Source organism: Tenrec ecaudatus, chromosome 3, assembly GCF_050624435.1.
Source record: "Tenrec ecaudatus isolate mTenEca1 chromosome 3, mTenEca1.hap1, whole genome shotgun sequence".
NCBI lineage: Eukaryota > Metazoa > Chordata > Mammalia > Afrosoricida > Tenrecidae > Tenrec > Tenrec ecaudatus.
In genome coordinates, this window is record NC_134532.1 from 153,542,304 (window position 1) to 153,566,278 (window position 23,975).

Consider the following 23,975-nt stretch of genomic DNA (forward strand, 5'->3'; position numbering starts at 1 on the left):
GGCTGCTGGCTCATAGAACTTCAAGACCCCAAACTAGAAGAGAAGTCAATTGCCTACTGGCTCAAGTTCCAAGAACAGGCCATCAGAAGATAAATCAGATGCAGGATCCAGAATATGGGAGTCTTTTCAGAGCATCCAATATGTACCACAAAAAAACTCTCCTGGCATCAGAGAAAGGGCATGACGCTAACCACACCTCTTGTATAACATGACTCATGAAATACTACACATTAATCCCGCCTTATTGACACACAGGTTTGGATGTACAACACATAAAATGAAAGATGATTATAAAATGGAGAACTACCACACAATATAAGAATGATGGTTTGTTGATCTGGACTGGGATGGGATGTTTTCTCAATATTCAATTGCTCTTGTATATAAGTCTCTTTCTTACACACACACACACACACACACACACACACACAGAATGATGGTCCCTTCAAACTAACACATCTTAGCCATTACATCATGTAAGAATTTAGGTTTATCTTCCCTAAAACCCCAGGCTTCAGAATGAAAGAAGTCTCTTCCATATTGAAGATGAAAAACCAAAGGCAGGGGAAAAGATTAAATGATTTCTGAGATATCACTACCAAACTGAGAAAAAAAGGCTCTTGTGTCATAGATACATCGAGAGCTCTCAATGTAGTGACGAAGTGTTAAACCTATTGTATGCTTACCTTCAAGATAAATTTAAGTTGGAAAGGAGACACTTGATCAAAAACATATTAAATTTCCCCATTCTTATGCTAAGGTGTTCTTAAATTTCACTTTTAAACTTATAATAGTATACTAATTTTCACAGACATACTACCGCTTGCTATGTAACATTAAAGTTTCCAGTTAAGTAACAAGCTATAACTTAGATAGGATTCATCCCCAAAAAAAGTCTTCCGTGCAGGAAAAATGGTTAAAAACTTGGGTTTTCTAATGAGATGTCCATTAATATGAAACTACAATGATACACAAGACTGAAGTATCTGGAAACATTTGGATGCCTAGTCTTCGGCAAGATCACAAAGTGCTCAAAAATTCTTTGACCTGAGGGGAGAAAAAAAATGTTAATGTAATTGCTTGACTAATTCAGGATATACAATATTGCCTTCACTTAGAAGTACAAAAATAAATAGCAAGATAACTCAATCACATTCCATAACATTTACTTTCAAAATATTTGAGGTACTAAAAATTAAATGACCTAAAATTATGATTACTAAATTTATACTTAAGATTAAAGAGCTCTATACCAGTTATGCTAATTTCATAATTAAAAAAATTTAAATACCATGACCACATTTAGAACTAGTAACTTTAATAACTGGCAATAGCTCAAGCAACTATGAAGATTCACACATGCAGTAAATTTGTAGTTTTCTGAAACCAAAATTTGAATCGCACATTCTACAAGGCTAATGTGTGAGAAGACACGTAAGCAGTGAATAAACTAAGTCATCTGACCCAAACCACAATGCAATAGGACTATTTTCTAATTCTAGACTAGACAATAATTCTCAAAAAGGCAATATTGTTTTGAAGTAAATACCTTAAACGAAAAAGCCAATTACTAGCATTATTAAATTGTCAGCTATACATTATTTTGTATTATGAAAAAGCCAACTATAGACTATAGTTGTCAGCTGTCCTGAGTGACCCCATGTCCAACAGGATTGGGCTATCATGTGATCTCTAAGGTTTTCATTGGCTTATCTCAGAGGCAGAGTGATATAGCTTTCTTGCGAGTCTAAGTCTAGAAGCGCCACTGAAACCTGTTCAGCATCACAGTAGTATGCACGTCTCCACGCAGAGAGGAATGATGGCTGTGCCTGAGGTGCAAATGCACCACTGGGAATCACAGAAGCAAGGATTCTCACACACAGGCAAGAATTCGAACATTGAACTAGCACTGCCCTGTGTACACTACGTAATTATCTATCAAGGTTGCCCTGTAAAATGTTATGAATGCTAAGTATCTACTACAGTAAGCAGACACATTTTGTGACAGTTCATATAAAATATCAAATATCTCTTAAAACAAAAGCAAAAGAATTGTTTTTTCTTTTTATTGCCTTATATTGTTAAATTATTAAGTATGGGGATAGAGTTATTTGTTATATCAATTTATTTTAAATGTTAGTCAAGAAATTCTTTCATAGTCAACGTGGCTACCATTAACTTAATAGAATATAATCAACTCCCAATTATCTGGGAAATATATTAATACTCATTAAAATAATTACTGATGAGCAGGCAATGGCCAAATGAAACTCACAACTACAAGTCCGTTAATCTCAACGCATCAGCTAATGTAGAAATGGATGTGATCTATAGCCTAAACTTTACTATACATGTTCAATCTAACTGAAAAGGAAATTTAATTGCACAAGTAGTTTATCATTAAAATACTTAAAGACTAGAGGTTTGAAGAAGGAAATAAAAAAGGTAAAAATGGGGGTGTGTGATAAAGAATATTTATTATTGTGATTACCCCTATTTTACCGAGAGTGAAACTAAAGCACAGAGCAGCTCCAAAATTTAGCTCACAATGCTATCTCTCAGGGGCTTGGTCATCTTCTCCAATAGAAAACACCTTTGTGACAAGTTAGCACACATCTTTAGACAAGACAAAGCAAACATTAGTATATAGTCTGCCTAACTATACCTTTTCAACCACATTTTCATGTTTGTCCTTAAAGTCTTCATTAACATCCAGTGTTAAGATCGGTACCTCTTGTAAATAATCAAAGTTGGTTCTGTTTAAAGAGAGAAAAAGAAAAGCACAATAATCAGAAAAGTAAAACAAAACAAAAAGAAGACCCTCAATCTTTTATCATTGGAAATCAAAATGATATCAATATTATATTAGTTAACCTGCAAGAATTTCATCTAATGACCCAAAGCCCATCTGTAGACATTTGGACATCCCCTTACAGAAAGGTCACAGGGAGGAGACGAGCCAGTCAGGGTGCAGCATAGCACCGATGAAACTTTCCTCTAGTCCTTTAATGCTTCCTGCCACCCACTATCATGACCCCATTTCTACCTTACAAATCCGTTTCCAGAGCATGTACACGGGTACAGATAAGAGCTGAAACACAGGGAATCCAGGACAGATAACTCCCTCAGGACCAATATTGAGAGCAGTGATACCAGAAGGGTAAGGAGAAGATGGGAGAAAAGAGGGAATCGATCACAATGATCAACATATAACCCACTCCCAGGAAGACAGACAACAGAAAAGTGGGTGAAGGGAAACACTGGTCAGTATAAGACATGAAAAAAAAAGAAATCTAAATTATCAAAGGTTCATTGGAGGGGATAAAAATGTGCTGATACCAAGGGCTCAAGTAGAAAGCAAATGTTTTGAGAATGATGATGGCAACAAATATACAAATGTGCTTGACACAATGGATGTATATGTGGATTGTGATAAGAGTTGTACAAGCCCCCAATAAAATGATTTTTTTAAAAGAATTGCATCTAGTACTCTCTTCTTACTCACTTATTTTTACTACCTGTAGCTAAATATATCTCAGGTGAAAAAGACATAGAGCTAGGAGCATTATGGTATGTTATTCTACTGAAAGGCACACCATCATGGGAAGAATATTTTTCATCTTAACCACAAGAAAACTAAAACCCCAAGGATTTATTTGAGGTTCTGCGGTTTTACAAACTTACATACTAATAAGTGAGAATGGTCTTGAACCAAGACCTGAAACACTATTAACAGCTACTGCTATTCTACCTCCAGTGCCATGTTATGGGAAGCAAATTTAAAACATATTTCCTATAAAAAAATCTGAAAGTACATAACAAAACTGAGTGGTAACGGTTATAAAATCTAAAGGAAAGATAATCTGATCAAAAGTAAAATAATAATAATAAAGAGTCAAAATCCATACCTAATTCTGGAAGATATACTAATAAATAAAATGGCTAAAAATGAAAAACTTCCCGTTGCTATTTGTATCTTCCAAATTTTAGATTAGAATTGGACAAATGAATGAAAAAAAGAAAAGTAAAATTAAGTCTTACTTCGGGACAGGAGGAAAGTCAAGGGAAATAGAGGAAAGAGCTGGGAGAAAAAGAGCATTTATGGAGGTCTAGATAAAGACATGTATATCTGCAAATATATTTATTTATGAGGATGAGGGAATAGATCTATGTGCATATATTTATAGGTTTAGTATTAAGGTAGTAGAAGGACATTGGACCTCCACTCAAGTACTCCCTCAATGCAAGAAAACTTTCTTCTATTAAATTGGCATTCTATGATGCTCACTTTCCCGACAAAACTGCTGAAGACAAATGGGTGCATAAGCAAATGTGGTGAAGAAAGCTAATGGTGGCCGGCTATCAAAATATATAGCATCTGGGGTCTTAAAGGCTTGAAGGTAAACAAGCGGCCATCTAGCACAGAAGCAACAAAGCCCACATGGAAGAAGCACACCAGCCTGTGTGATCTCGAAGTGTCGAAGGGATCGGGTATCAGGCATCATCAGAACAAAAAATCTTACCATAGTGAATGAGGGACGGAGTGCAGAGTGTAGACCCAAAGCCCATTTGTAGGCCACTGGAGATCCCCTTACATAAGCGTCCCGGGGAGGAGATGAGCCAGTCAGGGTGCGATGTAGCAACCATGAAAATTACAACTTTCCTCTAGTTCCTATAGCTTCTTCTCCCCCCACCCCCTATCATGATCCCAATTCTACCTTGCAAGTCTGGCTAGAACAGAGGATGTACACTAGTACACATAGGAACCAGAAACACAGGGAATCCAGGGCAGATGATCCCTTCAGGACCAGGGGTGTGAGTAGCGATACTGGGAGCGTAGAGGAAGAGTGGATTGGAAAGGAGGAACCGATTACAAGGATGTGCATGTGACCTCCTCCCTGTGGGATGGACAACAGAAAAGTGGGTGAAGGGAGATGTCGGACAGGGCAAGATTTGACAAAATAATAATTTATAAATTATCAAGGGTTCATGAGGGAGTGGGGAGCAGAGAGGGAGGGGAAAAATGAGGAGCTGCTACCAGGGGCTTAAGTGGAGAGCAAATGTTTTGAGAATGATGAGGGCAATGAATGTACAGATGTGCTTAGCACAATTGACGTATGTATGGATTGTGGTAAGAGTTGTATGAGCCCCTAATAAAACGATTAAAAAAGTAAAAAATAAGTCTTACTTCAGTGTCCTACTCATTAGCCAGCTTTCATGCTTATAGTGAAGCTTCTCTAAATATTCAAGAGGAATGCCTTGTTCTTCATTTCTTCCTCGTAAATAGATTCGATTCAAACATGTCTAAAATAAGCAAGAAGACAATTAAAGAAAAAAGACAAATAAAGGAGAATTATTCTTGCCTACTGCCATTAAAATAAAAATTTCATCCCTAATGTTTTTTGGAGTTCCTGGGTGGTACCAAGAAGTTGCATCCTCAAATCTACAGGTGTGCTTTAGGAGAAAGGCCTGACAATTTACTTTTGAAAAACCAATCACTGAAAACCATACGGTTCTACCCTGGGTTCATCAGGAGTTGGAACTGATTCAACCCCATCTGGTTTTGGTCTCAGTGTCCCTTTAGTTATTTTAGCCAAAATCTCTAATTCTTCTATAAAGTTAATTAATTCTGTCCTATCCATTCCTTTCATAGCATTTGATGTCTCTAAACTCAGCAGTTAGAAGAAGTACGGCAAGAATGCTCCTCAGAAGAGAGGCTGGCAAGACGTTATCGCATGTACCTTGAACATGTGATCAAGACGGACCAGTCTCTGGAGAAGGGTACCAGGATTGTTAGAGGGTCAGCAAAAGAGAAGACCTCAACAAGATTGAGGCAGTGGTACAACAACGAACTCAAGCTTAGCAATGATTGCAAAGATGGTGCACAAGCAGGTAGTGTTTCTGTTGTACGCAGGCTGTTGCGAGTCAGAGCGACTCACTGGCACAGAACAAAACTAAGCAGGACTTTCAAAAATGTCAATACACTTTAGCATCTATATACTTCAGAAAAAGGAATGAAATTCATTAAACATTAATTTACAACTTTGAAAAGGCAGATAAAAGGCACGCAGATCTATCAAAGGAATCCTACTCTGAGGTTTACTAAATTTGATTATAAAACCATGAAAGGTACTTTCTTAATGTGATGAAACCTCTGGATCAACAGACCAAAAAAATTTCTGCAATGTTAGAAACACCCATTATCTGTAATAGTCACTAAAGTAGCCAACAGTCACGTGTTGCTTCTGAGTACTGAATAATATATTGCCCGTGTGGAAACTAAGGAATAGAAATTTTAAATAATTTAAATAGCATTTAAAGCTCTAGATCTCTTTTCCTTAAAAATATATTTACCTGTACACTTCTAAAACAACTTGGAGTCGCAGATCCTCAGAAGCTCATAAGAAATGAGAACATGTAACCAAACGGATGTATATGACACTATGGCAGCATTCAAATTGTTTACAGAAAAATGTAAACCTTCTTTAACAATTAAAAAGCCCCTTAACAATTAGTCTCTAATCAAAAAATATATATGGAAAAATTACGCTTTCATTTTCTTTATATTTTTTCTATCCCTGCCTTATTTTTGAAATTAAAATGATAGCTTGTTCTAGTTTGCTAAAAGATGAACAAAATGTTTGCTAAAAGATGAACAAAATATGCACTGGAAGTATTAGAGTTGCTGTTAGGTGTAGTCAGAGTGCTCCTATGCGCAACAGAAAAAAACTCTGCCCGTACAGCCCTGTGCCGTTCTTGTCGCCCTTCCTGCTTGAGCCCGTTGTTGCGGCTGTGTCAAATCTAGAGGGCCTACTTCGCTTTCCCTGATCCTCCATCAAGGGTGATGCCCTTCCCAAGGGACGATCCCTTCTTAGTGAGACGTCCAAGGTATGTCCTGCCACATCTCTTTGGTTGTTCTTCCAGTGGTCCACAGCACACTAGTATCCTTCCCCAACATCACAATTCAAAGACATGAATTCTTTGGTCATCCTTACTTATTGTCCACCTTTTGCTTGATTTTAAGGTAACTGAAAATAACATGGTTTCAGCCAGGCACACATTAGGCTTCTAAATGACCTTTTTTTTAAAAATTTTTTTTTACATCTTTGCTTTTAACATTTTTTCTTTTCTTTTTAACCACTTTCAAGCTCTTTTGCAAGTTTGCCCAAAATAGTATGTCATTTGATTTCCCGACTGCTTCCACAGGTGTTGATTGTAGTTCCAAGACAAATAAATCCGACAACGTCAATCCTTTCCAGGCTATCATGTTGTCATCTATTAGTCCAGCTGTGAGGACTTTGCTGTCTTTCATTTTCTCCAGTAAGTGCTTCACGCACTCTTCCTTGTCAGCAAGTTGTGTCGGCTGCGCAGTTCAGCTTGTTCAGAAGCCTTCCTCCAACCCAGTGTCTCATTCTTCTTCACACAGCAACGCTTGTTGGGATTACTTATCCAGCAGATTTTGCTAAGTTATTGTGAACGGATACTACCCTGACACATGCCTTTCCTGGAAACTATGGTAGTTACATGATGTCACATCAACTTGAAGATATATAGAAATAAATGTAGGGGTGGTCTCCAGCCTGTGAATCAAGTCACAACCTGATGGTACCTCCTTATGGGCATGGCCTTATCATAAGGAGGGTCCTAGGAATCTACCCCCTCTCTGCCTTCACCATTCTGCTGAAGGACCCTAATTGCTGCCAGAACCCTGGAGATATTACCAGCGCCACTGGATCCACAAGACTTTGTAACCACCAACTTGTGGTCTTCCTGCATTTTGCATCACTGAGATAATCTGAAGGAGGTCTGAAGGACTAGTTTCAGACTTATGGGCTTGAGTGGGACTGGAATGGGATGTGTTCTCTCTGGATAATTACTTAACATAAAGCTTTCTTATACATTTATGTGCACCTCTGGATTTGTTTTTCTAGTCAACCTGGTCTAACACATAAACCACACAGACCCCCTGTGCTTTGTTCAAATGACTGTCTTTTGGTCTGGCTACAAGTATAGCATGTGCACGATTAAGTGGAATTCCCATTGTTTGCAATATTATCAATAATCTCCTATGACCTGCATGGTCTAACGCCTTTGAACAGTCAAAGCACAAGTAAAGATCTTTCTGATATTCTTTGCTCTTAGCCATGATCCTTCATTCCACATCCTCTTCTGAATCTAGGTTGAATTCTTGGCAGCTCCCTGTTGATACATGGCTGCATCCAATTTTTAATTATCTTCAGCAAAATCTTACTTACATGTGATACTAGTGAATGAAAAGTTTAAAACTGTCTGCTTTCTGCAGGGTCATCTTTCTTTGGGATAAGCACAAATATGGGTCTTTTCCATTAGTTAGCCAGAGTTCCTGGCAAAGACTATTGAATACTTCCAGCGCTGCATCAGTTTGTTAAAAACATTTTCATTGACATTATATCAATTCCTGGAATCTTGTTTTTGTCTAATACCTTCAGTGCCGCTTGGGTTTATTCCTGCAAGACCATCAGTTCTTGATTACATGCTACCTCTTGAGATGGTTGCAAGTTGACCAACTCTTCTCGGTAATGGTTGTGTATTCATTTCTTTCTCTTGTGGTGCTTCCTACACTATTCGGTATTTTGCCCATAGAGTTCTTCAACATTTCCCCTTGGGGACCGAACTTTCCATTCGTGTAATTTAGCTTGAGATATGTTAAGATTTCAGTTTTCTAATTCGAGATCTTTGTATACTTCATTTTGCTTTTCTCTGTATTCCTGGCCTGCCTTTAGAAAACCTCCTGTTCAGCTCTTTCACCTCAACATTTCACTTCACTAAAGATACTCTACATTGAAGAGCAAGTTACAGAATATTTTTTGATATCCATCTTATTCTTTTCTTTCTTTCCTGTTCTTAGCTTTCATCGTGTATGATGTCCATCATGTCATCCCACAACTCATCCCATCTTTGGTCATTAGCATTCAATGTGTCAAATCTGTTCTTGACAGTCTCTCCATTCAGGTGGGATGCACTCAAATATGCATTTGCAACTAAGATGTCATTAGTCTTGAAAAATTCTATTATGTAAGCTACTGCTTCATTTCTATCAGCAAGGCCATAATTTCCAACTATTAATCCTACTTGATAACTTTTCCATTCTAATCACCAATAATTATTGATATATCTTGATTACATGTTTGATCAATTTCAGATTGAAGCTGTTTGTAAAACTCTTCAGTTTTCTCATATTTGGCTTTGATGCTTGTTGCATACATTTAAATAAGTCCTGTTGTCTTCCTTGTAGGCACATAAGGATTACTAACACTGACAGCATCGCTCTTCAGGATAAGTCTTGGAATTCTCTATTTAACAACGAAGGCATAAATTATGGTATTTACATTCATCAGAGCCTATTTTTTGTCTTGGGGACAAAACAGGGAAAAACATTAAAAAAAGAGAGAGAATACAGAAACTAAAACCATACATTTCCTATTAATAAATAATAATAATAATAAGGTTTTAATAAGAACAGTTATGTTACAACCTATCATGAAAGGCACATTTTTAAGTGTGCTTACTTAACTGAGGGTCACTTTAAGTTGGCATTGACTCGATGACAGTGAGTTTGTGGGTTTTTTTAACTTACCTGAAACTGCTAGGAGGTCCTGTTAAGTACCTTCTTAGCTACAGCTACCACTACCCACCCATTGCAAGCCATGAACAACCAAAAACGAATCCCTTGAAAAATGGACTTCCATCAGGTAGGGGAAGATGGGGAGAAGGAGAGAAAGTGGGAACTGATTGCAGTGACAGATGTATAACTGTCCCACTCCCAGGGGACAAACAAAAACATGGGTGAAGGGAGACAGTGGATGGTGTAAGATATGAAAATAATAATTTATAATTTATCAAGGGTTTACAAGGGTGGGAGGGTTGGGGATGGAGGGACAAAGGAAGAGCTGATACCAAGGGCTCAAGTAGAAAGAAAATGTTTTGGAAATGATGGGAACATATGTACAAGTGCGCTTGATACGATTGATGTATGGGTTGTTATAAGAGCTGTAAGAGCCTCCAATAAAATGATTTATATAAAGAAAAAAAAAGACTTCCATCAACTTTACCATTTGTTTACGAATATTCACTGTGCTTTTATTATATGTCCATACCATATTCTAGGAATCAAAAATTCCACAATAATTGAATTAGCTAAAGTCTCACTTCTTGAATGTCTAGAATTGCTTGAGCAAGTTACTCTATTCTAGCTGTGATAGAGACAGCCAGAAAAATTTAGAAAGAAACAATGAACAAAATAAAACAGAAACAAGAGGACTTGCCAAATCTGAGCATCCAGTTTGTTGAGAAAACGGAAAGCGCCTATGTACAGTTATAACATGCAGTGGCTGCAATAATGGGCTCAAACTTAAGAACCATTGCACGCACAGGGCAGGACACAGGCAGTGTCTTGTTCTGTTGGACACAGGGTCGCTCTAAGTCAGAACATACTCAATATAACCAATCTATATAGATGTTTCTAATTTGGAGGTGAGGAGCTGGAGGGTATGGAGGAAAGTTAAACTAAATTGCTTTTCCTGTATACCACTCAAAATATTTACAATTGTACTGGAACAAACAAATCTTTATTGGGTCTCACCTCTGGAGTGGCTCGAAGATAAATGATTCCATCCAGTTCAAGGCTTTGGCCAAATTGGTTATTCATCCAGTCATGCCAGTCTTGATAAATGGTCCATTCTGTTTCATTCATGCAGTCAGATTCATACAAATTAGATGCAAATATATACCTGAAAGAAGTCCAATCTATATTTAAATTCTTTTTAGAAAATTATGTAGAAAAAAAGAGGGTTCAAAAGAGAAAATGAAAAGCATTCTCTTAAACCTGTGGCAGAAGTGTTCTGAACAGCAAGACATTAGTCTTCCCAACATACAAAATATTTTCGTGAATACTAGGTTCACAAAATGTTGTCTGAATGCCCTTGGAAGTTTCTGAGACCCTTTCAGGGGTTATGTGAAAGGCAAATTTTCTTTAAACAAAATAGCGTATCACAGCAGACAGAATGTAGAAGCAAATACAAGAATACAGCTTTTTTATTTAGCCAGATATTTAAAATTTTTATGAATGTATAATCTCACACTCCTAATTATTTGGCGTTGTTTTGGAAAATATCTTACTTTTTAATTCAAAACTACACTATTTGTATTAGAAGATAATGGTTTTATTAATTACAACTTTAAATTAATAGTTTAACATTTTTTCTTTGTTTCTAAAAATGTACATATCAATTCAATCCTAAGTTGTAGGCTTTTCTAAAACCATAAAGCATGCAACAAGTTCCAAGAATAAAATGTTTAAAAACCACTACTATGAGCTCACTTTGAAGGTCAACAAAACTCTGACATAAACAGGGCAGTTCTAAGGTCCCCCACAGATCTTCTAATCTTGTATCAGGTGAGTCGAGACTATACACCCAGACACTCTATCTTCAGAGCAGATGAAATTTTAAAAGGGACGGAGGGGGAACAAAACTTCTGTAAATTTGAAATAACAATCCTATTCCCTAGGGTCCCCATGAAATCTAGATATTGTTGGAAGTTGTGAGTTAAGCTGCTAACCCCAGCATCGGTGGTTCAAACCCAGCAACCTCAGCTGGGGAGTAAGATGAACCTGAGGCTTGGAAACGCTACATAGCAGAGGTGTCAAACTGGCAGCCTGTGGGCCGCATGCGGCCCCCGAGGTAATATTTTAAGGCCTGCGATGCTCTGAAATAAAATGAAAATAGAAAAACTTGTTACGAAGAAAATAGGGCTTAGGGGAGATCGAGGCAATACTGTACACACAGTGTACCGGCAGCGCTAGGTAACATTTTAAAGGGAAGTCATTGTGTGAGCAACTCTTTTTGTCCATGAAATAAAATTAACTGATAAACATCTATCTGCTTTAATGAAGATTGTTCTCAGTCTTTGAATCCAGATATTGGAAAACTAGTAGGAGGAAACCTTTTGGGTAAAAAAGAATAATGTTAGTTTTACAAATACATTAAATAAATGTTTAAATAAAAGCAATTATATAGTGTTTTAATTATCCTATCCATATTCCTGAATCCTCACTTCAAAATATAACACAATGTGTCAATGTGCTGTGGTCCATGCGAGTCTTGCCTCCTGCACCGAATGGCCCGCGTTTTAGTTGAGTTTGACCCCCTGCTATATAGGGTCACAAATGCCATATTGGAATCAACTGGAATGACTATGGGTTCTACAAGCTACCAAAAACCAAACCAAACTCACTGCCATCGAGGTGATATGGACTCCTAATGATTCCACAGGACAGAGTAGACGTGCCCCTGTGACTATCCAAGACTGTAACTGTTCATGAGAGAAGAAAGCCTTTCTCTCAAGGGGCAGCCGGTGCTTTCAAACTGCACACTTTATGAACCGCAGCTCAACTCTAATCACTGCACTGCCTGAACGCCTCTTCTACGAGTCAGAGCTTCCAACATTGTCATTATTTTCCATATCAATTTCCCACTTGCAGAGTAATTTGATTTCCAGGAAAGCTGAAGAGAAAAAAACACCAATTCTTAGTTAAAAAAAAAAAATCCAAATAGACAAGTACAAGCAATTCATAAATACCTGTCGCTATACACCGATCGCTCAAAAAACAATACAGGTTTCTCGGCATCTCTGAGCCTGCCACTGAGAGAGGCAAGTTGAGCTCGTACCCGACTGAGGCAGGCATATGACTGGAAGGTGAAAGACCAGCGTTCAGGTTTCTCGTACATCATCTGAAGAACATTGCCACCGCTTTTTTGAGATGTTGTCAATTCCTATTTTGAATTTGAAAGAAAGGAAAATTAATGACCACCCCCAACAAAAAGGAAGGGCTCAAAAATCGAAGGTGGATTTATTGACAAATGCACCATGGTCAGCAAAAGTAGGATGACTAAATCCGCTTCAATTACATTCTTTCACACTGTATATTTCAAGTAGGCTAAGGTCTGAAAGCTGGCACTTTCTTAGAAGAAGCCACAGACTGCTAACTATGGAAAAATAATTTGTTTGCCCCCAACAAGACTTTTAAAAACTTGAGTTCTCAATATACAAACCTAAATAACTTGATATATTATTCCTAGATTTCTACCTTCTTTTAAAAATTAAATTCCAAATAATACTCTGCCTGTATTTCCTTATGATAAAAATGAGCTAGAGCAAAGTCACACATGTCCCCGTCACATAGGACATAGGCTCTGCAGCTTATCTGCGCCCACCATTAACTCTCATAACTAGCATCTGAAACTGTCATCCCAATCTCCTAAAAAGACAAAGAGATTCTCCCAAATACTTTACAACTCAATAATCATATTCTTAAAACTTAGTTTCAGTGTTTAAAAAGACAAATGCAAGCTTAAAAATGAAATAGAAACTGCAATATTACATCTGAATTGCAAATAGCATAAAGAACTTATGAATTATTTTTCTATGAAATATATTCTCTAGCTCTGACCACTAAAAAGGTCTTTAAATAATGAAAACTCAGAAGCAATGAATGCATATCTATCACTCAGATTCTGATCTATCAATACCAGTTCCCTGTGAAAGGAAAAAGAATTCCAGAGCTGATCATAGGTCTACAAGAGGATTGTAAACGTGACTAGGAGTACCTTGCTGCAGGAAAACAAGGAACCTGTCAAAGTTAGTGGGGTGCATCAAGGGCAAGGAACCCAAAATGAAGGGATTTCCACTGGTCAGTAAGGAGACCATGTAAACATCAAAAACGATGGCTACAATACAAAATCAGTTAGCTTATAATCGTACACAAATTGAAATCACTTTAGCTATCTTAGGTCAGTTGGACACCAGTTAGGGCATGCAGGTGGCACTGTGGGTTAGGCTCTGGGCTGGTAATCTCAAGGTTAGTAGTTCAAAACTACTAGCTGCTCAGTGAGAGAAGACGAAGCCACCTGCTCTCGTTGGTTTTGGAAACCTTCCAGAGGATTGCTGACTCAAAATCAACTGGATAGCAGCAGGGTGGTTAGGCCACCATTAGTTATGCCGAAATGTTGTAGATAAAGAGAAAAAAAATCTTTTTAATCAAGCCTTTTATCCTGGTCTATTCTGTCTGAATGGTATTTCACAGTAATTAACTAGTTGATGAGGAAAAAGTCCTCTTTATAGACAAATTCCAGTTCATACATTCCAAAAACCCCAGAATAACATTACCAGTTTTTGCAATACCCAATGCAACATAGCACTGGTGGTGGGTGACCCACTGTGCATGATAGCATGGGCTTATTTGGTGCCTACTTATCATCTGTAGTGAACAACTTCACATTTTTATCACTTCAAAGAGTCTGTTTCTAGGTATGGCTAGCATCTGTTTCTTTCCCAACCCCATAGTACCTCCCTACAGATCAAAGCCTCTTTTCAAATAATTCTCGACAGGACAGAGTATGCAGGTAAACAAACACAGGTTAACAATGCTTACTGACCTACAGCAAATACACTCATATAAAGTTGTTTCCTAGAGAGTAAGTAAGCACAAGTCAGTCTCGACTTACCTTGCTTCCTGGGTAATCTCCCCCTGAATATTAAAAATAATTCCGGAATTCATTAAGGAAAAACTGATGGAATTTTTTGTAATGGACAGATTAGGCTAATAACACCTGAATTGACTAATTTGAACACTAAATGAAAGGGGAAGGGGAAGCTGGTTCAGTGGTGGAATTCTGGCCCTTCATTGGGGAAGCAGAGACTTTATTCCTCGTCAATGCACATCATATGCAGGCACCTTTATGCATACAGACACATGAGTCAGGGGGCCTCTGCTAAGAGGTTCACTGTCCCTGTGGGTTGCCAAGGCTGCAAATCTTTCCGGGAACAAAAAACTCATCTTTCTTCCATGGAGAGCTAGGAGGTTTGAACTGCTGACCTTGTGGTTAGCAAGCCAACTTGGCAATTAACAATAAAAGACAAGACATTATATTTCCCTCATCTAATACAAAAGAGCTCTAGTGGTGCTTAGGTAAACTTTGAACTTCTAACCATAGTCAGAACCCACTTGATGGCAATGGGTTTGGTTTTTTGATGTGGGGTCCATCAATTAAGCCTTAAAACAAACCCCCGGCCAATAAAGAAATAACACCCCCGACCAATCCTCTATTCTCAGATTTGGAGCCCCCGTTTTGGGCTGCTAACTCCAAAGGCAGCAATTCAAACCCACCAGACTCTCCATGAGGGAAAGAAGAGGCTTTCCGCTCCTGTATCCCTAGGGAGAGGGGTACTAACCATGGGAAACTTTTTGATGGTAGATTTATCCTCAGATCTAAAAATGTAAGCTTTTAGCATATATTTCTATTTTGAATTCAGGCTTGTATCTATTTCTTCCCATTTTTATTTCTCTCTATATTAAAATCTTGGCTAAAATACAAGTCAATGAATCCAAACTTGCTCTTTTTCTTACACATACATACATGCACACAACTCCAACAAATAAAAAATGTTGGTATAAAAATACAATTTGCTATTCCTTTTCTCTCTCATTGAATAAATCTACTTTTTTGCTCATTTGCAGCAGAGAATGGAAAAGTGCTAGGAAATTAAAACTTGCTGTGTTCAGGGTAAAAGCACAAAGAATTAGAACTAACTCAACAATGGGGTTAGAGTAGCAGCCCTGGGTTTACAGATAAGATTTGTCCCTGAGCCAATCTTAGTTGAATTTTTAGGTACGTCAGAAGAGATGCCGATGGTTATTTAGCCTTACTGTAACACAAGAAAAGGAGGCCTGGTGGTGAAACGGTTACACACTGAGCTAAATGCAAGGATAGCAGTCTGAAACCACTGGCTGCTTCAAGTGAGAAAGATGGCATTTTCTACTCCCACAAAGGGTTCCGGTTTCAGAAATCACAGGGGCTGTTCTACCCTGCCCTAAAGAACCACTGTGAGTCAGCATCAACTCAATGGCAGCGAGTTTGGTTTTTGGTTTAAGGCAAAAAGGGGCAGATTTAAAAGCTACAAGTGGTAGAAAAAGAATGTTTGGAAATTGATTGTGGTAGCAATTATATAGGACTGCTTGACGTGATTGAACTATGGAATATGATATATGTAATAACTCCCAATTAAAATTAAATTAATAAGTTTATAATTTAAAACAATTTTAAAAACCTAACAAAAAGCTACATGTGCAAATGAAGGTTTTTAGGTTCTAAGTAATCCTATGTACAGAATAAAATACCACCATTCATGTAACCAGGGCTCAGATGAAAACAGACTTAAAGTTGAGATTTGAAAGTTGTACTGGAAAAAGTTTTAAAACAAAAAGCCAAGAGATTATATAGCAACACCCCTCTAAACGAAAGTTTTATGAGTTTACTTAGATAAGGTTCATTTTCTCACCTCAAATTCATCTTGAGTACTTTGAACATTGCACCATCTGGCAACAGGTTCAGGGACCACGTCCCAATCCTCACAGACTTTTTTAAGGATATTCACAAATGTTGACTTCCCGGCACCTGTTAAGGGGAAATTTGTCAGAAATTGAAACAGCCAAAATCCGAATGTCTTTTACAAAATTATCGAAATCTTAACTCACACACAAATAAATACCATTCAATTTCTTGAATTTTTTCTTAATGTAAGCTACAAGGGTCCAATTCCACATTATTGTTTAGCAATTCTGTGGGTGAGAAGATTTTAAAACATGGGAAAATTTTAGGCAAGATGCTACAGCAGAAAACATTCTAGACTTAAACTCGCTTGCCTAAGCCAACCAGTGAACGAGAGAGCTTTGTAGGGATCTTACTGGCGTGTGATTTGGGACAAATTCTTTAATCCCGCTGAGCTATTCCTTCCTCCTGGAAGCCGCTGTGATGGTTAAATATCACAAACAAGTAAAGCCCCTAGATGAGTCAGGCTCTTGCATTTTCATATTTTCCTCTTCGCTGGCTACACTCAGTCTAGAAATAAGCTTCTCTCTTTTGAATAAATGGCCAAATCAATTTTCAAATTATCATGAAGGTGCATCTAATGACTAGAATTGTAGAATTTAAAATAGTATTGTTGAAAGGTCAGAGTCATGAAGATCCAACCGAACACAGTTCCATTCTGCAAGGGGACGTGTCACCATTGGTCAGAATCAACTCAACAGCGGTTTTTAAATCGGCACTACAGAAACTGTAAAAAAATTAGCAAACAGATTCCTTGCAAAGCACTTTATACAAGTAGTCACCAGGGTCTCTGCTTCATGTACATTCAATCCAATCCTAGAATCAAACAATATATACACTTCACCTTTCCCTGATCATTCATTAATTTCTCAGACATATACAGGGGAAAAAAGAAAACCAAGACATACTATAATTCAAATTCTAAATATTACCTAATAATTTAAATAGTAAGAGTATTCCTGACCTAACATACAACAGGGTGTGGCAATATTTCTAACGAAGACCGCGCCCTTTCTATCTGAAGTCACCAAATGTGGTCATATTAGACCTCTATCTCTGTAAGTGGCATACATATGTAGAAAAACATGAATAATCCTGGGATATTTATAAGCAAAACCTCCTCGTCCTTACAGAACCTAAGCCAAACCACAAATCCAAATCTCTGGTATTTTCAATGGCCTCATATGGATGTGAAATTTGGACACTGAATAAGGAAAACCAAAGAAGAATTGATGCATTTGAAGTATGGGGCTGGAGAAGAATATTGAAAATACCATGGACGGCCAAAAGAACAAACATGTGTCTTGGAGCAAAAATGCTCCTTAAAGGCAAGGATGAGGCTAGACTGCCCGCCTCATGTGCTTTGGACATGTTTGTCAGGAGAGATTAGTCCCTGGACAAGGGCATCCTGTTTGGTAAAGTTAAGAGGCAGCAAACAAGAGGAAGGTCCTGGGAAAGCTGGATTGACACAGTGGCTGAAACAACAGGTTCAAACGTAAGAACGTCTGTCAGGCTGGCTCCTGACTGAGGGGTGCATTCTGCTGTACACAGGGGTGCTAGGAGTTGGAGCCCCTTGACAGCACCTAACAGCAACATCGCTGCCGAGTTGACGCCAGCTCTGAGAGGCCCTACACACAGAGGACACTCACCAAGGATGTAAGTCTTTCCCGAAACAGACGGCCACATCTGTGTCGAGTGGACTGCCTGGTGATTTCAAGTGCTTGTAACCACTGTACCTCAAGGGCACCATAACTGGAATCAAGGACAGAAAGCCTATGACCTTATATGTATAAGGTAACAGGAAAGTTTAAAGATCACAACAGAGCAAGCAAAGTATGAATAAAAATAGAAAAATGAATAAAGTCAATTATGCCCTGAGGAAGGAAGAAAAACATTCAGACAAAATAGAATGACTCTTCGATTTGCTTATGGCAAAACCATGGTGACCTCAGATTTATGGATGCAGCTAATGAGCAAACAGAGTTATAAGGCATTTGGAAGAATAGAAGCAAACACTTAAATGATCACCAATCACTAAGCTAAATGGAAGAAGCAAAGATGAATATAGTGTTCAGAAACAGCACCCAAAGAAAAGATCCAAAAATCAGGCATCCTCTGGAGTGAGGACGTCCTTAAGGACCGAGCATCCACTTTCTTCTGATACAAACATAAATTTCCAAATACACTCCAGCCTGAGACAGCTGGAAGCTCTGTAAGACAGAAATCTCCCAGAGAAGGGAAATTCAAATAGAGACTCGGCTGCCAGTGGAGGTGAGGTGCTGCTGGGACCAGTGACTGCACCTTCTTACTAAGTTTACTGACCCTGACTTGCGATAACCTATCAACTTCCCTCATCCGTCCTCATGATTTCGAGCTTTGTCTCTCAGCTGTGTGACCATTGCAAGGAATTACTGAACCTCGGGCAGAAGCAGAGTGGGAGGAACAGCTGGTGTCAGTTAGGAAGAGTATGACTTCTTCTTTGGGGCAATAGGGAAGCCAGACAAAGTGAGACATTCTCCTCCCTCCACAGTTTTCAAGTTGGGATAGTGGAGGGAAGCAAACGAACCAAAAGAACAAGGAGTTTAAAGGGTCTCATAAAAACTCACTGCCATGGAGACGTGTCTATCTCATAGGGGCCCGGCAGGACAAAGTAGAACGGATCTTGTGGGTTTCTCAGGCTGTGAATCTTCATAGGAACAGAAAGCCTCAACTTTCGCCTGAGCGCCTGGTGGTTTCAAACGGCTCACCTTGCCACGGTTTAACTGCTCCATTGGTAACCCACCATGGCTCCAGCGCCCCCAGTCTTATAGAGCATGCTAATTATATCCTTAGCCATGTCAGGGGTCAACATGGGTCAGAAGGGAAAGTAAATGACTAAAAGGGGTGGGTATATTTCTTTCCTGATAATTTTATAATCAATCCAGTACAAGAGCAATAATAAAAAGCAACTGACAAAGCCTTAGTGTCAGGAAGCCAGTATTCCTGGAGAACATGCTCCGATATGCTCCGCCTAAATATCAATTGTTGTCACCAAGAAATGCAGGTCCAATGGAACCTGATCTTAGGATTTCTCCAAGAAAGCCAAGAAATCTAGATCAGTTTTTCCCTAAGCGGGTGATCCTGTGCTGTGGGCTCTGGAACCATCGCAGACATGGACACTTCATCCTGGAGTGTGGGCTTCAGCACAAAAGTGCAACTGCTAGGGTGTGCTGAGTCAACCTTTGTCTGACAAGGGAGCCGTGGGTCAAATAAGTTCCAGAACCAATGACCTAGATCAGGGGTTAGCAAACTTGTGAGATGGAAGAGCAAATCTTGTCTCTCACAACAATTTAAAAATTATTCAAGAGCCATAAATGCATTCTTACAAACAAATGAAATCATCATTAGTTGAAGAATATTCTTTAAAATTTTTCAGTTCGACAGCCAGTTTGCCAACCCCTGATCTAGATGTTTATGTGAAACCGTGATATTAAAACACTACCCGGTAGTTAAAAATATTTTCAAAGCAATCAGGGTCAGTACTGTGCAAATACAGGCCATCAGTTCACATTCCTGTTACAGTGTAGGTGACAGAGAAGTCAACGAAAAATTTAAACAGAAGAGAAAGATTACATTTGTAGTTAGAAAATCAGAAATAATTACCTTTAGGAAATTATTTTAAGTGCTCACAGGCTAAAGATGCTTGAGGGAAAGATTTCTGGAAATGCTTCCGTTAATAACTAGACTTGAGAGGGAAATCCCTTCACTGGGCACTGACCTTATGGGGTTTTTCATCCCAATTTCCTTTTGAGGTAGTTTTGTTCAACTACTTTTCTGTATTGATCTATGGCTTCCACCAACCAATAAATGACTTTGAAAACACCACACTAATACAGACCCACTTTGAAGTATTTACCCTCCTAAGAAAAAATGAGGGCCTTTTAAAAAATCCTATTAGGGGCTCATACAACTCTTATCACAATCCATACATACATCAATTGTGTAAAGCACATTTGTACACTCATTGTCTGCATCCTTCTCAAAACATCTGCTCTCCACCTAAGCCCCTGGTATTAGCTCATTTTTCCCCTCCCTCCCGGCTCCCCTCTACCCCTCCCTCATGAACCCTTGATAATTTATAAATTATTATTTTGTCGTATCTTGCACTGTCTGACGTCTCCCTTCACCCACTTTTCTGTTGTCCGTCACCCAGGGAGGGGGTCACATGTAGATCCTTGTAATTGGTTCCCCCTTTCCAACCCTCCCTCCCTCCACCCTCCCAGTAACACCACACACACCCCTGGTCCTAAAGGGATCATCCGCCCTGAATTCCCTGTATTTCCAGTTCCTATCTGTACCAGTATACATCCTCTGGTCTAGCCAGACTTGCAAGGTAGAATTGGGATCATGATGGGGGTGGGGGGAGGAAGCTATTGGAACTAGAGGAAAGTTGTATTTTTCATGGTTGCTACATTGCACCCTGACTGGCTCATCTCCTCCCCTGGACGCATCTGTAAAGGGATCTCCAGTGGCCTACAAATGGGCTTTGGGTCTACACTCCGCACACACACCCTCATTCACAATGATATAATTTTTTGTTCTGATGATGCCTGATCCCTTCAACACCTCGTGATCACACAGGCTGGTGTGCTTCTTCCATGTGGGCTTTGTTGCTTCTGAGCTAAATGGCCCCGTTTACCTTCAAGCCCTGTATCTTTTGATAGCCGGCACCATCACCTTTTTTTCACCACATTTGCTTAAGTACCCACTTTGTCTTCAGAGATTGTTTCAGGAAAGTGAGCATCATAAAATGCCAGTTTAATAGAACAAAGTATTCTTGCATTGAGGCAATACTTGAGTGGAGGGAGGGCCTTCTAATAGCTGAGTTTTCCTCTGGTGTTTTAATACTCCGAGCAATGAAACAAAGGGAAGGCATCTTTGGGGATATTTTGAATTTTCCATACCTTTAAATGCCACTAAAACATCTGTTTGCCTTACTTTTTTCAAGAAGCTACAAGTGCTCAAAGTGTGGTCAAATTAGTACGAATTTTAAAAAGAAACAAAAAACATTTGCTGCATGCATGAATGAAAATCTATCAAAACAGGAAGTGCCTGACAGTTTTTTTGTGGTATGACACTACAGTGAAGAATACAGTGCCCATGTACCTTGCAAAGTGACATTCATGGTATAAGGTCCCAAACCATTACTGATCTTTAAATCATAGCCCACTCAATGTTTACTTGGATGCTGGGTGGAAAGGGAGGAACCTGCTAATTCCTAATGTCCACAGATGCTGAACAAAGTGCAGTATGCATATTCATGCAATGGGGTGCTACTCAGCACACAGAAAGGCACACACTAACTGACAGACAGAAGCATCAGAATGATTATCAGAAACATTATGCTACATGCGAGAAGTCGAACAAACAAGTGGCAGCAGGCTTCCTTACGACATGTATAGGTTGCACAAGGGCAGATGACAAATAGAAAATACGGGGGGGGGGGGTGGAAAGAGGTCACAGCAGGAAAACAATAGATTGGTCAAAGCCATCCCTCAAATGCTAAGAGGGAGGGGAAATATTATTTAAAGTATACGGGCGGATGTGGGTAGCTTACCCCCATAGTTCAGTGCCCACAAGAGCCTGGAACCAATACCCCACACAAAGTAAGGGACAATGGATTCTATGACTCCATTTAGATGGCATGTTGAAAAAGACAAAACTGCACAGAGGAGTCCCTGAGTAGAGTAAACGGCTAAGCTGGCAATCAGGGACATAAATATCCCACCCCAGAGGTGCCTTGGAAGAAAGGCCTGGTGCCCTTGGCTTTGGAAATATTATGGAATGAGCAGTTCTACTAAGCAGCCATGAGGTGTCAGGAGTGGTAAACACCCAGTAACTTTGTTTGTTAGTCGAGATGAAAATCAGCAGTTGCCAAGAGAGAGGAATGTCCACGGACAATGGAGCAACTCAAGGCAGCCTTCTGAAATGAGGGTATCGTTCTCTCCTTTGTGGGTGGTGAGTACACAACCTTATAACACACTGAAGAATAAAGCTACTAAGACACAGAAATTAACTTTACACCTCAAGTAAGATAAAGAATTTAAATTACACCTCAAGAACCCTGACTTTAAAAAAAAAAACAACCCTGTGGTACATGACCAAAAACCCTCCCCTTTGCAGCGTTCTCGTGAGGCCTCGGTGGCAGCGCGGGTGATGTCGGGCTGCTAAGCACAAGGTCAGCGGTTTGAGACCAGGCTGATGAACTCAAGGTGGTGCGTACGGTTCGGCGTTTGGCAAGAGTTCCAGCCTCGGAAGCCCAAAGGGGAAGTTCTACCCTGCCGTCTCCGGGCGCTAGGAGTCGGAAGCGACCGGGAGCTTGGGCTTGGTTTGGGCGAATTCTGAACGCGGCGGGACAGCCCACGGGGCGCGAGCGAAGCGCGCGCGGGCGGGAAGGGGAGCGCGCCCGCCGTCCCACAGCCAGGCTGCGGCGAGCTGGGCCCGGAGATGCAGCAGCGAAAGCACCGCAAAGAGGCCGCTGCAGCGGCGGCGGCGGCGGCCATGACTTCCCCGCCTTGACCGCAGCACGTCCTGGGACTTCTTACCGATGTTCCCTTCGACGGCGATTTTCTTGATGTGGGTCCCTACAGAGACGGGCGCGGGCGACGGGCAGCTCCTCTTGGGCGGGGTGGCCATGCTGAGGTCTGGTTGCTACTTGGGCAGGAAGGGCTGCCTGTGGGCCGCAGATGCGAGGACGTGCGCTGCTGCGGACCTAGGCGAACCCGCAGGACGCCCGCGAACCGGTCTCCGGCGGCGCGATTTGATTTTTGGCGCCCGGAGGCACCGGCCGAAGGGGCAGGGCCTGTGCGTGGACGCCCTCCAAGCTGCGAAGCCACGCCCCCTCGCCGCCCCAGCCAGGCATCCCTCCTTTGGACCCCACTATCATGATTCCAATTCATCACCTTGGGCGGGGCCAGGCCCCAGTTTACGTAACCCCCCTCCTTCACGTCCTCCGGTCACGTGGGATTGAGGGCGGGGTCACGCACGTGATGGCCCGCCTCTTCCTGGAACTGCAAAAAGCGGAAGGCTAGGGACGTGGCCCGCCTTTGGGACGTGAAAGGGGCGGGGCTTTCCCGGGGCCGCCAATGGGACCTGAAAGGGGCGGAGCGGGGCTTTAAAGACCTGCTCTCCATTTGAATGGCGTTCCAGTGGAAATTTAGCTCCTGAGAAATGCACCACCTAGTAGAGAACTTAATTACCCGACTTTGGGATTGGACAGGAACACCACCAGGCTAAGTGCCCCTGGGCAGTGCAGCCTTCCGGAAATACCAAGCGAAGGAAATCCCATTAGCCCCAATTTACCAGTGAGGAAACTGACACCAAGAAGTTACTTGTTCAAAATCCCAGGCAGTAAGTACGAACACGATGAGAATTTAAATCTGACACCACCTTAAAAAACTTCTTGATCTCTCTAGCCATTTTATTTGGATGCTTGTCTATTGCTCTGTAGAAACTGTCCCACCAGTAGGCTTCAAACAAATGTGCAGTACAATGGAACTAAAAGATAAT

The 23,975-nt window shown here is 40.2% G+C and overlaps 1 protein-coding gene across 1 annotated transcript; it reads right to left on the reverse strand.

The window, feature by feature from the left end:
* Positions 1 to 410: 410 nt before the first annotated feature.
* On the reverse strand, positions 411 to 23,337 carry DCK (deoxycytidine kinase). The gene is made up of 7 exons (XM_075544224.1): positions 23,012 to 23,337; positions 16,378 to 16,493; positions 12,619 to 12,812; positions 10,622 to 10,769; positions 5,189 to 5,304; positions 2,666 to 2,756; positions 411 to 1,047 (listed from the first exon to the last, which is right to left on the reverse strand). The coding sequence occupies exons 1-7, from the start codon at positions 23,100 to 23,102 to the stop codon at positions 1,021 to 1,023; spliced, it is 783 nt and encodes a 260-aa protein (XP_075400339.1). The 5' UTR covers positions 23,103 to 23,337; the 3' UTR covers positions 411 to 1,020.
* Positions 23,338 to 23,975: the final 638 nt, after the last annotated feature.